Consider the following 16,042-nt stretch of genomic DNA (forward strand, 5'->3'; position numbering starts at 1 on the left):
GAGAGTCAGACACGGCTGAGCGACTGAACTGATAGTATGAACAGCATTGTCTAAGATATCGGACTTAAGAAATAAATTTGAAAAGTCCCTGTTTTCATGGTGCTTACAATGTAGTGGGAGAGGAAAAGAATATGTTAAAAAATAAACAGACATATAGCAAGTGGTGACAAGTCCTAAAGGCTGGAAACTCAAGCTGGATAGAAGCAGAGAGACTAAAGGAAGAGGAAAGATATTTTATGCAGAATGGTCAGAGAGGGCCTTCCTGAGAGGTGGAACTTGAGCAGAACCACCGTAAAGGAGGTAAAAGGACCAGGCATGTGAATGTCAGGGTAAAGACCACTGCCCGCAGTCAGGACGAAACCCCAAGACTGAAGCAAGACTGGCTTGTTTCATGAATAGCAAGGAGGCCAGCGTGTATGCAGTGCCGGTGATAAGATCTGAGAGGTAACCAGGGCCCGGGTTATGTAAGACCTTGGAGGTCGCGGGAAGGACTATGACTTTTATTCTGAATGGGCTTCAAACCCACTGGGAGGTTTAAAAAAAAAAAACATTCAGAAACACAACCTCTAAGCCCTGGAGAACTGTTATCAAGTTCCATCAGCCATGGTCTCTGCTTGGCTGAGCACGGCCGCTGAACGCAAGCAGGTGTCGGGTCTGCCGGCCAGAGGGTTGGGGTCAGCCACGGAGGTGGGGTTAGGAAGGACACTGTCGGATGCGACCGGCTTCCTGAGACTCCCGGGACAGGGGGACAGCAGAGAAGAGTCCCCGATGACAAGGGAGACAATTCAGGAGGGCAAGACGTCTCCTTTGAAAAGCTGACCTCACAATTTCTCCCGAGAATGCGTCAGTTGTTAGCGTTGCCTGTACCACGGCAGCGATAACCCTGAATCAAACCATCACGGAAGAGATGCATGCAGTAGGGTGCATGCAAGCAAAGTCGCTCAGCTGTGTCCGATGCTTTGCGGCCCCATGGACGGTAGCCCTCCAGGCACCTCTGTGCATGGGATTTTCCAGGCCAGAATACTGGAGTGGGTTTATAATTGCTCCTCCAGGGGATCTTCCCGACCCGGGGATCGAACCCGTGTCTCCTGCGTTGGCAGGCGATTCTTTGCCACAGAGCCTCCTAAGAAGATGGGTTTCCCTGGTGGCTCAGTCAGTAAAGAGTGTGCCTTTAATGTGGGAGACCCGGGTTCGATCCCTGGGTGGGGAGGATCCCCTGGGGAAGGGAATGGCAACCCACTCCAGTGCTCTTGCCTGGAGAATCCCATGCATGGAGGAGCCTGGTGGGCTACAGTCCATGGGGTCGCAAAGAGTCAGACACGACCGAGCAACTTCACTTTCTTGCTTTTCTCCTAAGCCGCCCACATGTACTAGAAAGGTGGCTCAGTTATGCGGACAAGGTTTCTTTCCCTGTCAAACACTTTCCACATGACTGTGAAGGGATGCCAGACAGGAGTAATTTCCTTATCAGGACTCACGTCGTTCAGATTTGGACAAAATAGGAGTCGGAAAAGAATAAAAAGAGAAGAGCGACCATTCCTCCCTAAATTTGTCTCTGCAACCTTCAGATTGTTCTTTACGGAACAGACTAAATAAGAAATTGATTTTTTTTTTCTGCCTGATATTTCCTGGGAGGAAATTTCCTGTCTCAGTACCCATGTATCCACGTGAAAATGTTATCTGGGGTGCAATTGATTTCATCGAGAAAGGGCTTTCAAGAGAAGCTTTTTATATCCTGCAAATTCCAGCCTTAAGAAGGACAGAGGGGTAAGGTTACAACTGCAGGTCTAAAATAAGAAGATTGAGAAGTAGCGGAGGAGTTTCTTCTTTTATATTGTCCTGAAAGGTGCATTTTAATCAACACAAAGCATATCCAACTACCACGGCTGACTAGAAATATGTCTGATAAATGCTTTATGCAAAAGCAAGGCTGAAACGCAACAAAGGTGATAGGAGATCTAATTTCTTAGCAGCAAGCTCCTCATCCAGGGACAAAGGTTTCAACGAAAGGAAGACGAATATGAATTAATTCATTTCTGGGGGTATCAGAGAAAAAGCTAGTTCTCGCAGTTGAACAAAAGTTGCAAAATTTCAGCTCAGGAGAGAAGGCTCGCAAATTAAGGAAATACCGTGCGCAAGGTCAAACAGAAAGCCCCAATTAGCTCCTGCCGATATTGCCTCTGACAATTAAATTAAGTATGTCACTATCACAGGACACAGTGAATCCACAGAATTAATGAGTCTCTCCCGTCACGCAGCGGAAATAGCAAATTGTGGAGGACAGACACAAACGAGATAGTACCAGCAGCTAGCCCGACATCCCCGGGGAGCCCATTAAAGTCTCTGGGCTTCACCTCCAGAATTATGTGATTTTACCTGATAATAACTGTGGTGGACAAGAGAGCCATGATGATCACCATTTACAGCAGCATCAAGATGTCATCATTATCACTATCACCACCGTCACCATGAACGGGAACAGCACCATCATCGCCATGACTATCAATGTGTCATCACCAGCATCACCATCAGCGTCACAGCATCATCACCTCCACCCCCATCATCCTCACCATCATCATTGTCATTCTGTCATCCCTGACATCACCATCGTCACCACCAACACCACCATTACCATCACCAACGTCATCATCAGTACCACCATTAGTCCATCCCTCTCAGCAGCACCCCCATCACCATCATACCATCCCTGTCATCCTGTTATCACCCCACCCCCCCAACCACCATCACCATCGGCACATCCATCATCACCACCATCACCCTCAGCATCGTCACACTCAGCATCATCACCATCATCCCCGTTATCATCATCAGTGTCATCTATCATCACCACCATCACCATCACCAGCGTCATCATCAGTAAGTACCACCATTAGTCCATCCCTCTCAGCATCACCCCCATCACGATCATGTCATCTTATCATCCCACTACCCTAACCACCATCACCCTCACCATCATCCCCGTTATCATCATCACTGTCATCTGTCATCACCACCATCACCATCACCAGTGTCGTCATCAGTAAGTACCACCATTAGTCCATCCCTGTCAGCATCACCCCCATCACCATCATATCATCTTATCATCCCACTACCCTAACCACCATCACCGTCAGCATCAGCACCATCATCCCCGTTATCATCATCACTGTCATCTGTCATCACCACCATCACCAGCGTCATCATCAGTAAGTACCACCTTTAGTCCATCCCTCTCAGCATCACCACCATCACCATCATACCATCCCTGTCATCCTGTTATCACCCCACCCCTCCAACCACCATCAGCATCGGCACATCCGTCATCACCACCATCATCATTACCACCATCACCATCATCATTATCATCGTCACCCTATTACCACCACCATCACCATCACCCTTAGCAGCAACATCATCACCTTCTTCACCATCACCATGACCAGTACCACTGTCATCACCACCATCACCGACATCACTGTGCTCATCATCAACAATCCCACCATCATCACTGTCACAGTCTACATCACCTCCATCGTCACCGCCAGCACAGTGCTCATCATCAACGATCCCACCCTCATCACTGTCACCGTCTACATCACCTCCATCATCACCGCCACCACTGTGCTCATCATCAGCGATCCCACCCTCATCACTGTCACGGTCTACATCACCTCCACCGTCACCGCCACCACTGTGCTCATCATCACGATCCCACCGTCATCACTGTCACGGTCTACATCACCTCCACCGTCACCGCCATCACTGTGCTCATCATCAACGATCCCACCCTCATCACTGTCACCGTCTACATCACCTCCACCGTCACCGCCATCACTGTGCTCATCATCAGCGATCCCACCGTCATCACGGTCACCGTCTACATCACCTCCATCGTCACCGCCATCACTGTGCTCATCATCAGTGATCCCACCCTCATCACTGTCACCGTCCACATCACCTCCACCATCACCGCCACCACTGTGCTCATCATCAACGATCCCACCGTCATCACGGTCACCGTCTACATCACCTCCACCGTCACCGCCACCACTGTGCTCATCATCAGCGATCCCACCATCATCACTGTCACCGTCTACATCACCTCCATCATCACCGCCATCACTGTGCTCATCATCAACGATCCCACCCTCAGCACTGTCACCGTCTACATCACCTCCATCGTCACCGCCACCACTGTGCTCATCAGCAGCGATCCCACCCTCATCACTGTCACCGTCTACATCACCTCCATCGTCACCGCCACCACTGTGCTCATCAGCAGCGATCCCACCCTCATCACTGTCACGGTCTACATCACCTCCATCGTCACCGCCACCACTGTGCTCATCATCAGCGATCCCACCCTCATCACGGTCACCGTCTACATCACCTCCATCGTCACCGCCACCACTGTGCTCATCATCAACGATCCCACCCTCAGCACTGTCACCGTCTACATCACCTCCATCATCACCGCCACCACTGTGCTCATCATCAGCGATCCCACCCTCATCACTGTCACCGTCTACATCACCTCCATCGTCACCGCCACCACTGTGCTCATCATCAGCGATCCCACCATCATCACTGTCACCGTCTACATCACCTCCACCATCACCACCACCACCATCATCACCATCACCTCGATCATTATCAACACAGCCACAATCCTCATGTTCACCACCGACCTCATCCACCTTCACCTCATCTGCCTTCCCGTCCATCACCATCACCACCATCACCACCATCACAGTATCACGGCGGCTGGCATCCATTCTGGTCCTGCAAAGGACACGATGCTCTCCACCACCATGTCCTTCCGGCTGGCACTTCTGATGCATCCACAAGGCGCCGGGGACCGTGTGGAGGACTATGGAGGAGGTGACATAGCTAAGCCACAGTAGGATGTGTGAGGTCGTTGAGTGGGGAGAAGGGGCGGGAGGAAGGAGAAGGCATGTGAGTTCAGGACGGCTCCTGCAGGGTCTGCTGTGGACGTCGAGAAGTCTAGAGGGAGCAGGTCAGGAGAAGGAGGAGAGACACCCCCGCTCCCTGAAACATGCACAAGTCTAGAGCTAGGAGGAAGAGGGGACTCCACCCACAGGGCTTTCGGCACATAAGGCAACAGCGTGGGCAGGCCAGAAAGTGGTAGACCAGCAGGACGATGGCTCACGGACCAGGGGGTAAATAGGAAGAATAGTGGCATGCACGTTTGCTTGGTCACTCAGTCCTGTCCGATTCTGTGGGACCCCATGGACTGCAGCCTGCCAGGCTCCTCTGTCCAGAGGATTTCCCAGGCAAGAACACCAGACTGGGTTTATCATTTCCTGCTCCAGGGGATCTCCCCGACCCAGGGATGCAACCCCCGTCTCCTGTATTGGCGAGCCAGTTCTTTACCAACGGCACTGCCTGGGAATCCATCACACTACTCTATATAAAACAAACAACAATGACCTACTGTAGGCACAGAGAAAATACGCTCCAGATTCTCTAAGAACCAACAGGGGAAAAGAATCTGAAAAGAAATAACATGTATACGTGTAACTGGATCGCTGCACGATATACCTGAAACTAACAAGATATACTCTAATTTTAAAAATTTAAAAGAAAAAAGAATGATATGAGGAGAGGTGTGAAATTGGCCGGGAAGACCCTCTTGATGCTGAAAAGCGTAGAACGTTGACACAAAGGAAGGGATGCCCACCTCCTCTGAAAACCAAAGGACAGGACACTTCCCTTGTGGTCCAGGGGCTAAGACTCTGACCTCCCAATGCAGGGGACCTGGGTTCCATCCCTGGTCAAGGAAACTAGGTCCCACATTCTGCAGGTGAAGATCCCAAGAGCCTCAATTAAGACCCAGAGCAGCCAAATAAGTATTAAAAGACACACACCCATATCCAGTTGCAGAATTTTCCATCATTCCCAAGTGGGACTCTGTCCCCATGAAACACTGACTCCCTGCGCCCTCCTGCAATCCCTGGAACGCACCCTCCTATTTCTGTCTCTATAAATCTGACTCTTGTATCCAGTGTGTGCATGCTCAGTCATGTCCAAGTCTTTGCAGCCCCGTGGACTGTAGCCCGCCAGGCTCCTCTGTCCATGGGATTCTCCAGGCAAGAATCCTGGAGTGGGTTGCCATGCCCTCCTCCAGGGGATCTTCCCCACCCAGGGATCAAACCCACGTCTCTTTTACCACGAGAGCTGCCACGCTCCTCTAGGGGCGTCCTAGAAATGGAAATCCAACAGAATTTGTCCTCTGTGTCTGGCTTATTTCACTCGTCATCATGACCTCGAGCTTCACCCACGTAGAAGCAGCTGCCAGAATTCCTTTCCTCATGATGGCTGATTCCCTTGTATGCACATTTCATTTACTGTCTCATCCACGGATGATATTTTGTGAAGGGATCGCCTCCCCACCCACCATGTAACCCATAACGGCGTCTCTCTGAATTCAGCAGTGTTAGTAGCTCAGCTCTTGGCGACCCCATGGACTGTAGCCCACTAGGCTACAACAGAATCCGTGGGATTCTCCAGGTAAGAATACTGAAGTGGGTTGCCATTTCCTTCTCTGGAACTTAGGATCCACTCAAATGTATCAGCCTCCCGCCCACACCCAGAATGGGCTGAGCACCAAAAAATTGATGGTTTTGAACTATGGTGCTGGAGAAGACTCTGTCTGCAAGGAGATCCAACCAGTCCATCCTATAGGAAATCAGTCCTGAATATTCTTTGGAAGGACTGATGCTGAAGCTGAAACTCCAATCCTTTGGCCACCTGATGCGAAGAGCTGACTCATCAGAAAAGACCCTGATGCTGGGAAAGAGTGAAGGCAGGAGGGGAAGGGGACGACAGAGGATGAGATGGTTGGATGGCATCACCGACTTGATGGACGTGAGTTTGAGCAAGCTCCGGGAGATGGTGATGGACAGGGAGGCCTGGCGTGCTGCAGTCCATGGGGGTCGCAAAGAGTCAGACACAACTGAGCGAATGAAGAACCCCTGAAGGAATCTTAACATAATCTCGAGTGCCATTTTACAAGCAGGTGATCGTGGAATTTGGTCTGAATGGGGGAAGTCATTCTGTAGGGAAGGTTCCAAGAACAAGTCCACCCTGGAAAACCCACGTGCAGAAGCCATCATTTAGACATTGCTTGCCATTGCAGGCCGCCACATGGACTTCTTCGGAAGGTCTCCAACGTGGATGCCTGAAAAGGCACATCAATCAAGCCCTGGAAATGAGAACGCTCCGAGGACACGTCGGGGCAGGAGCCTGGCAGGCACACGCCCACGCCTAGGACGAGGGTCAGGCAGACGGCCAAGTCCTAAAAAGCCCTAAAAAGCCCACGCCCTGCCGCTCCATCCACACCCCGCCCCGCCCACGCCCGAGCTTATCCGCAGGCACAGGGCGGAGGAGTGGATTGCCAGCGTGAGGCTGGAACAAAGGAAGAGCAGAATGCCCTCCCGAGTGTAGCCCGGCGAGTCCTAGAAGGCGGATTCCAGGCGAGGAGGGGGCGGTTCAGGACACACACGGGTGGGCGGCCCATTGCCCAGACAGGGAGACCACTCCCCCGGGAGCTCCAAGACGGAGGCGTGGCCACGCCTGCCTCTGAGCACGTGGCATCCTTGCCGGACCCCTTGCGGCTGGCCGGCCAGCTTCACCCAGCGGGCGAACCATCACCCAGAAGAATCGCTCCATGTCGAAGCACACAGCCGAGGAGAACCGGAGGCGGTCCCCTCGGAACCGGATTCCTGGAGACCTTTTTCGGAGACCTGCAGTCAATCCCTCTGGACTCCTCCTCCTGCCTTCCAGAAGCTGCCTTTGGGCTTCTCTGCTGGCACTGCTGTCTGGTCATTCGTCCGACTCCTGGCAACCCCCTGGACTGTAGCCCGCCGGGCTCCTCTGTCCATGGGACGCTCCAAGGCCAGAATACTGGAGTGGGTGGCCATTTCCCTCCTCCAGGGGATCTTCCCGACCCAGGGATCGAACCCGCGTCTCCGGCATTGCAGGCAGATTCTTTATCATTAGCACCACCTGGACAGCCCACACACCACTATATAGAGAATAAACAGCAAGGATCTACTACATAGCACTGGAAATTCTACTCAGTATTCTCTCAGAAACCAACATGGGGCAACAACCTGAAAAGAAATACGTGTATATGTGTAACTGAGTCGCTGGGTTGTATCGCTGAAACGAACATGATGCACTTTCACCCTAAAACATTTTTAAAAAAGAATATGAGGAAAGGTGTGCAATTGACCAGGAAGAGCCTCTTGATGGTGAAAGGTGTACATCGGTGATGCAAAGCAAGGGACGCCTACCTCCTTTAAAAAGCAAAGTGCAGGGCAGTTCTCAGCAGCTAAGAATCCGATCTCCCCAAGCTGGGGGCCTGGGTTCCATCCCTGGTCAGGGAACTAGAATCCCACACGCTGCAAGGAAACCTCCCGCACGCTTCAGCGAGGATCCCAGAGTCCCTCTGCCCCAGCTAAGATCCGGCAGGGACAAACCATAAATATTAAAAAGCAAAGCAAAGCAAATCACAGAAGCACGTTTTCTGGGATTCACGACCAGGGAGTTCCCTCGGGGCTTGTGTGAGTCACCAGCGAAATGTGCAAGAGCCAAGCTGACCTTCCCCGCCTTCCTCTGAAGACTACGTCACTCAGCTATTTCCATCCGAGTCCCTCTGAGTACTAGCAAACCATTTTGCTGTTTGTTTTCTAGCACTAGGGGTTTTATTGGTATTTTAAGTGTGGCTCTTTTTTTTTTTCTTTCTTGTTGGTAAATTAGCACGACTGTTTGCTCCAAATGAGAGAGCTTTTATCCGCATGTAATTACTCAAAACCAGTATCTGTTCCCAATTGGGTTCATTGGAACATTGTTAAGTCATTTTCCTGTTTGTTTTGTGGAGTTGGGTTTCTTCCATTGGTATTGTGGGGTGGTGCAGAGTATTTCTGTGTGTTTTTTTGGTAAATTAGCATGACTATTTGGTCCAAATAAGAGAGGTTTTATTAGCATGTAATCACTAAAGAGCAATATCCATTTAGGCTTCCCTCATAGCTCAGTTGGTAAAGAATCTGCCTGCAACGCAGGAGACCCCAGTTCGATTCCTGGGTCAGGAAGATCCCCTGGAGAAGGGATAGGCTACCCACTCCAGTATTGCTGGGCTTCCACGGTGGCTCAGCTGGTAGAGAATCCGCCTGCAATGTGGGAGACCTGGGTTCGATCCCTGGGTTGGGAAGATGCCCTGGAGAAGGGATAGGCTACCCACTCCTGTATTGTTGGGCTTCCACGGTGGCTCAGCTGGTAAAAGAATCCATTTGCAATGTTGGAGACCTGGGTTCGATCCCTGGGTTGGGAAGATCCCCTGGAGAAGGGAGAGACTACCCACTCCAGTATTCTGGTCTGGAGAATTTCATGTAGACCGCGGGGTTGCAAAGAGTTGGACACGACTGAGTGACTTTCACTTTCACTTTCCATATCGATTTCCATTTTGCTGCTTGTTTATGCTGTGTTGGGGGTTTATTGGTATTTTGGGGTGGCGTGGGGTTTTTTTTTTTTCCTTTTTTTCTGGTAAGTTGTGATTGTGCAGTCACTCAGTCGTGTCCGACTCTCTGTGACCCCGTGGACTGCAGCACCCCAGACCTCCCTGTCCATCACCAACTCCCAGAGCTTGCTCAAACTCATGTCCATCGAGTCGGTGATGCCATCCAGCCGTCTCATCCTCTGTCGTCCCCTTCTCCTCCTGCCCCCAATCCCTCCCAGCATCAGGGTCTTTTCAGATGCGGGGAGCACAGATTCAGCCCCTCATGCGGGACGATCCCACGGGCCGTGGGGGACAGCTAAGCCCGTGCACCACGGGAACAAGAGAAGGCACCGCAGGGAGAAGCCGGAACACCGCAACGAGAGAGGAACCCCACGCCCGCCGCAACTGCAGAAAAAGCCGGAGCGGCAGCAAAGACCCAGCGCGGCCAAAAAGCATGAATAGATAAATAAAACTATTTATAAAAAAAACCAACAAACAAGAAGCGGAAGGAGGCGGATGTTCCTGCTGGTAGGTACATCCGAAGATTCCTGAGCGGACACGGGCCTCGGAGGACCCTGGGGGTAGACAAGGAATGAAAACGCGGCCCGATTTCACCAGTAACACTCTCCCTCACGGGTACCTTTGCACCGGCCAAGGAGGACCAAAGACCCTCAAAGAAAAGCTCCAGAGCAGAGACACGGCCCCGCTCCCCAAAGCCACTTCCATCAGCCCCACCGGGAACCCGGACACAGAGCAAACCCGAAGCGCCATCTGTCTGGGGGAGACCGGTCAGGTACCTTGGTCGTTGAGCGTGTCCTCTTTTATCCTCCTCACGACCTCCTGGGCTTTGCTGTCGCTATTTCCGGCTAGAAGGGAAAGAAAGACACGCGACTCAGAGGAAGCACACCGCTCCACTGGAAACCACGTTTTCTCGAGCCGGTGAACCCCGAAGCCTGCCAAGTGTCCGCTTCCGTCTCTGCTGTTGGGACTGGGCCAACAGCTCAGCGCCACTGTGGCTGATTCAGCGTATCCGCTGAAGATAACACTTTCTTCAGGCTGCATCGGCCTAAAGCGTGCTTGTCTGGGGGGGGCTTCCCTGGTGGTTCCAAGAATCTGCCTGCAGTGCAGGAGCTAAGATGCCCTGGAGAAGGGAATGGCAACCCACTCCAGTATCCTTGCCTGGAGAATCCCATGGAGAGGGGAGTCGGGCAGGCAACAGTCCAGGGGGTCGCAGAGAGTCGGACACGACTGAGTGACTGAACGCGCGCACACACACACACACGCACGCATGTATGCAATTCTGGGGCATCTTACTTTTCAGTGATTGCACACACAGGTGTCAGCTTATGGCATGAACACCACGGAGATGCCAAGAACAGTGTGGGCCTGAAAGTGTCGATGGAAATGTCCCACTGGACACAGAACTTTCAAAGCCCATTGGTCCAGTGAACTCCCCCCTCCTCACTCACGGGAGGCTGGAGCTGTCAAAAGCACCATGAGGGAACGCGTGCAGTCCCGTGGTTAGGACTCCACCCGCTCGCTGCCTGGATGCAATCCCTGGTGGGGGGAACCTAAGACCCCACAAGCCACGGCAGGGCCAAACAGAAAAATAAACAAAACAGAACAAAAGAAAGGGTCAGTCGCTCAGTCGTGTCCGACTCTCTGTGACCCCATGGACTGTAGCCCCGCCAGGCTCCTCTGTCCGTGGGATTCTCCAGGCAAGGATACTGGAGTGGGTCGCCATGCCCTCCTCCAGGGGATCTTCCTGACCCAGGGATTGAACTGAGGTCTCCTGCGTTGTCAGGCAGATTCTTTACCGCCTAAGCAACAGGGAAGCCCCCTCTAGGGCAGGGGTCCCCATCATCTTGACAGCAGGGAGCAGGTTTGTGGAGAAGAGAAGGGGATGGTTTCAGGCTGATTCAAGCTCAGCACCTTTCTTGTGTATTCCGTCTCGTTATTATCCCATCGGCTCTACCAATGATTGTCAGGGGTTAGATCTCAGAGGCTGGGGACCCCTTCTCTAGGGTCCAAGTGTTTTCAGGGCTCCATGAAAATATCCTGCCTCTCTCGGCTGTTTCCGCACGCTGATTACATAGACGTGGGCTCCTTCGGGGTCTCTGGCGGTATTCCCTACCATCTTGCTCTATATTACGTGTTCTGTGTTACTGACAAGCGCCCCGAATGAATCCAGGCTACGCCCTCTGCAAAACAAAACAAGTGTTTAAGGCAAGGAGTCCCACAGACACGTAAGACAGAAGCGGTGACTGTTGTAATTCAGTCCTCGGAGTGTCCGACTCTGTGACCCCGTGGACCGTAGCACGCACGCCAGGTTTCCCTGTCCTTCACCCTCTCCCGGAGTTTCTGCAAATTCTCGTCCCTTGGGTCGGTGATGCCATCCGACCATCTCATCCTCGGTCACCCGCTTCTCTTCCTGCCCTCAATCTCTCCCAGCATCAGGGTGGTGAACCCAGGGAGAACAGACACGCTTCTGGCTCCAGCTGGAGACGGAGAAGCGAAAAGTGGCAAAGGACATCTTCGGGGGAGGTGAACGAAAAGGGATTTAGAAACCGCCGCGGCCTTGGAGAAGTTCAAAGCAGCAGACATCAAGAAGATGCAGCTGCAAAAGTCATTTGCAACTCAGGCGCCTGAAAGAAGTAATTGTTATGTGGTTATGACTGGTTTGCTCAGAGATTTTTCCTGCAAGCGGGGGCCAGGGGCACGGGGGGAAAGAACGCATGTCTTCCATCTCTAAATGCTGGAGGCATCAAAGACCACCACCTCCGAGAAAGAGAACTCAGGGCTGAGTGGGGGACATGGGCGTGTATGAGCTTGTTTCTGAAATGGGTGCAATTTTTTAAAAACTGTATTTATTTTAAATGAAACAAAGATGAATATTTTTAACGATAAGAGGGACAACACACGAAGAAGACAGACATCATAAACCATTAGACACCTTAACAGCAAAGAAACGAACATGCATGCAGCGAAAATCAGAAGGAATAGAAGGGAAAAGAAAAAAAATAAATAACCATAGTGAGTGAGACATGTTATTTAAATGCCATCTGCGGCCAGGCTGCCTGGCAGGGTCAGGCCACGCGGGCATCGAGGGCTGGCGTAGCTGAGGCTCCAGGGAAGGGAGAAAGAAGCCCGAAGGATGGGGGAAGGGATAGTCAGGGAGTCTGGGATGGACATGGACACACTGCTGTATTTACCATGGAGAACCAGCAAGGACCTGCTGGACAGCACAGGGAACTCTGCTCAATACTCTGTAATAACCTTATGGTCACCAGGGGGAAGGATGGGGGAATGGACAGTCAGGGAGTCTGGGATGGACATGGACACACTGCTGTGTTTACCATGGAGAACCAGCAAGGACCTGCTGGACAGCACAGGGAACCCTGCTCAATACTCTGTAATAACCTTATGGTCACCAGGGGGAAGGGTGGGGGAAGGGATAGTCAGGGAGTCTGGGATGGACATGGACACACTGCTGTATTTAACATGGAGAACCAGCAAGGACCTGCTGGACAGCACAGGGAACCCTGCTCAATACTCTGTAATAACCTCATGGTCACCAGGGGGAAGGATGGGGGAAGGGATAGCCAGGGAGTCTGGGATGGACATGGACACACTGCTGTGTTTAACATGGAGAACCAGCAAGGACCTGCTGGACAGCCCGGGGAAGTCTGCTCATATGTAGACAGACACGATTATATTTAAAACAGATACACAGGCAAGGACCTACTGCATCGCACAGGAAACTAAATGCAATATCTTGTAATAACCTATACTGGGGAAAAGAATTTGACAAAAGAATATATAAATGCACAAATATAACTCTAGGACTCTGCAGTACACCAGAATTTAAGACAACGTTGTATACCAACTATGTGTGTCTATTAGGTCGCTTCAGCCGTGTCCGACTCTTTGCGACCCCATGGACTGTAGCCCGCCAGACTCCTCTGTCCTTGGGATTCTCCAGGCAAGAGTCCTGGAGTGGGTTTCCATTCCCTTCTCCAGGGGATCTTCCCCACGCAGGGGTTGAACGCGGGTCTCCTGCATTGCAGGCGGATTCTCTACCGTCTGAGCCCCCAGGGAAGACCGTGCCTGACCTTAGGCTGTTGCTAATGTTGCGTCTCCACCTACTGAGGACCTACGAGCATATCCGGAAAGACTCCATTGAAGGAAGCAAGGCGCAGACTCAGTGGATCGGCCTTGCCCTCCACCTCTGTCTGGGGGCGGTTCAGTTTTATACAAGCCACACAGCAAGAGTTCAAGGGCAGCAAGTCAGGCGAGAAGGGCAAACTCCCACGTGCAGATCCGCTCCGTGAAGGAGGAACCCTGCTCACCAGATTGTAAAGGTCTGCAGGAAGGAACAAAAGTACCCTTTGTTAGGAAAAAAAAAAAGATACTGACCCCAAATTAGGGCCAGTGAACAATGGACATGAAGCTAAACCTGGTTCATCTCCTGCTGTAAAAAAAAAAAAATAAGTTTCATTGGAGCACAAGCCCTGCTCATTGCTAGTTAATTGGAAAGGAAATCAGTCCTGAATACTCATTGAAAGGACGGATGCTGAGGCTGAAACGCCAATACTTTCACCACCTGATGCGGAGAGCTGACTCCTCGGAAAAGACCCTGAGGCTGGGAAAGATTGAAGGCGGGAGGAGAAGGGGACGACAGAGGATGAGATGGCTGGATGGCACCACCGACTCAGTGGACATGGGTTTGAGCAAAGTCTGGGAGGTGGTGAAGGACGGGGAAATTTGGTTTGCTGCATTCCGTGGGATTGCAATGAGTCGGACACGACTGAGCGACTGAACAACGTTTGAAAGAGGTAAAACCAGACCTATAGTACAATTTTTCTCAAAACGGACACCATAAAAGGGATTAATTAAATGCAAAGGGTGTCCGGAAAAATATTATGTTTTGTTTTGTTTTTTTTTCAAAGCTCATCTCCCTGTATCTTTTTTTCCCCAGCTGATTTAAACAGCTGCAATATTCACCAATGTAAACTGAGTTGACTTGAAGGCTCTTCACTTTCCTAGGAGAAGAAAAGTCCCTTCATTTCCAAAGCCGATGTAGGGACCAAAATAGGCCATTAGAAAGCTTCAAAAAGACAAAGGGGAAATTGAGAGCATCCTCTGCATGCAGCTACAGAAGATGCTTGAAATCAGCTAGGAGCTGATTCCGTGACATCCCAAAGGCACATACTGAAGTCCCTGACCCCTAGGACCAGAGTATGGGCTGTATTAGGAGATGAGAGTCTTTGAAGAGGGGATGAAGCTGAAACAAGGTCAGTAGGCTGGATCCTGATCCCATAGGACCGGGGTCCTCATAGGAAGGGGTCAGGACACGGACATACACAGAGGGACGGCCACGTGAGGACTCGGGGAGCAGACGGCCGTCCACACGCCCGGCAGGGAGGCCTCGGGAGGAGCCAGCCCTGCCCACACCTGGGCCTCAGACTCCAGCCTCCAGGACAGCAGGAGGATCACCGTGAGCTATTTCATCCAGCCGGTCTGTGCTGTTATTTGTTATGACAGGTCCGGGAGGCTAACCCACACTTATTGTCATTGATTGCAGTGAGTCACACAGGTGAAAAAAAACATGATCCCCATTAAAGGAGAAGCTAGACTCCTATCCAAAAAAATAAAGAGCATCACAATTTCCTGTCTGTTTCAGGTTTTCAGTGTCGCCCGTTAACGCCTTCTGCACTGGCTGGCTCTGTTGCTGAGTCGCTAAGTCATGTCTGACTCTCTGCGACCCCCGTGGACCGTAGCCCGCCAGGCTCCTGTGTCCATGGGATTTCCCAAGCAACAATACAGGAGTGGGTTGCAATTTCCTCCTCCCAGGGGTCTTGTCGACCCAGGGATCAAACCCAGGTCTCTTGCATTGGCAGGACGACTCTGTACCAATGGGTCACTGGGGAAGCCCATAGTGGAATACGTTGTTCCGTCAATCAGTCGTGTCTGACTGTCTGCGACCCCCGTGGACTGCAGCCCACCAGGGTCCTCTGTCTGTGGGGTTCTCCAGGCCAGAACACTGGAGTGGGTTGCCATGCCCTCCTCCAGGGCATCTTCCCAGCCCAGGGATCAAACCCAGGTCTCTGGTGTCTCCTATACTGGCAGGCGGATTTTGTACCGCTGGGCTGCCTGGGAAACATCCCCCGGATCTGTAACCACGCCGATAGCTCCATAAGACAGAGGGAAACGAGGGCACGTCTCCCAGTCTCTCTAACACGCAAGGGGCTGCACAAAGGAACCCTCACCTATGATAACGTGCATGCCCAGCTTCGCCAGCTGCTTTGCGGTCGAGTATCCAATGCCATCGGTCCCTCCGGTCACTATGGCAACACGGTCGGGTTGCGGGGAGAAGACTGCAGAAGAAGAAAGAAAGAGGAAAAAAACAAGGTTTAGAAGCAGAGCACCCGTCGGTCCACACGAAGTCACAAGAGAGGGCGCGACGCCAACGTGAGCTGTGGTTCGATACCGGTGGTTTTGTTCCTGTGAATTATTTACAGG

The 16,042-nt window shown here is 51.8% G+C and overlaps 1 protein-coding gene across 1 annotated transcript in view; it reads right to left on the bottom strand.

The window, feature by feature from the left end:
- Positions 1 to 16,042, bottom strand: part of DHRSX (dehydrogenase/reductase X-linked) — a 139,424-nt gene that overhangs the window by 84,919 nt on the left and 38,463 nt on the right. The window contains exons 2-3 of the mRNA XM_043457857.1: positions 15,790 to 15,897; positions 10,318 to 10,386 (exon numbers count right to left, since the gene is read on the bottom strand). Of these exons, the coding sequence (XP_043313792.1) occupies positions 10,318 to 10,386; positions 15,790 to 15,897 (177 nt within the window). The remainder of the gene's footprint in view (positions 1 to 10,317; positions 10,387 to 15,789; positions 15,898 to 16,042) is intronic.

Source organism: Cervus canadensis, chromosome X (genome assembly GCF_019320065.1).
Source record: "Cervus canadensis isolate Bull #8, Minnesota chromosome X, ASM1932006v1, whole genome shotgun sequence".
NCBI lineage: Eukaryota > Metazoa > Chordata > Mammalia > Artiodactyla > Cervidae > Cervus > Cervus canadensis.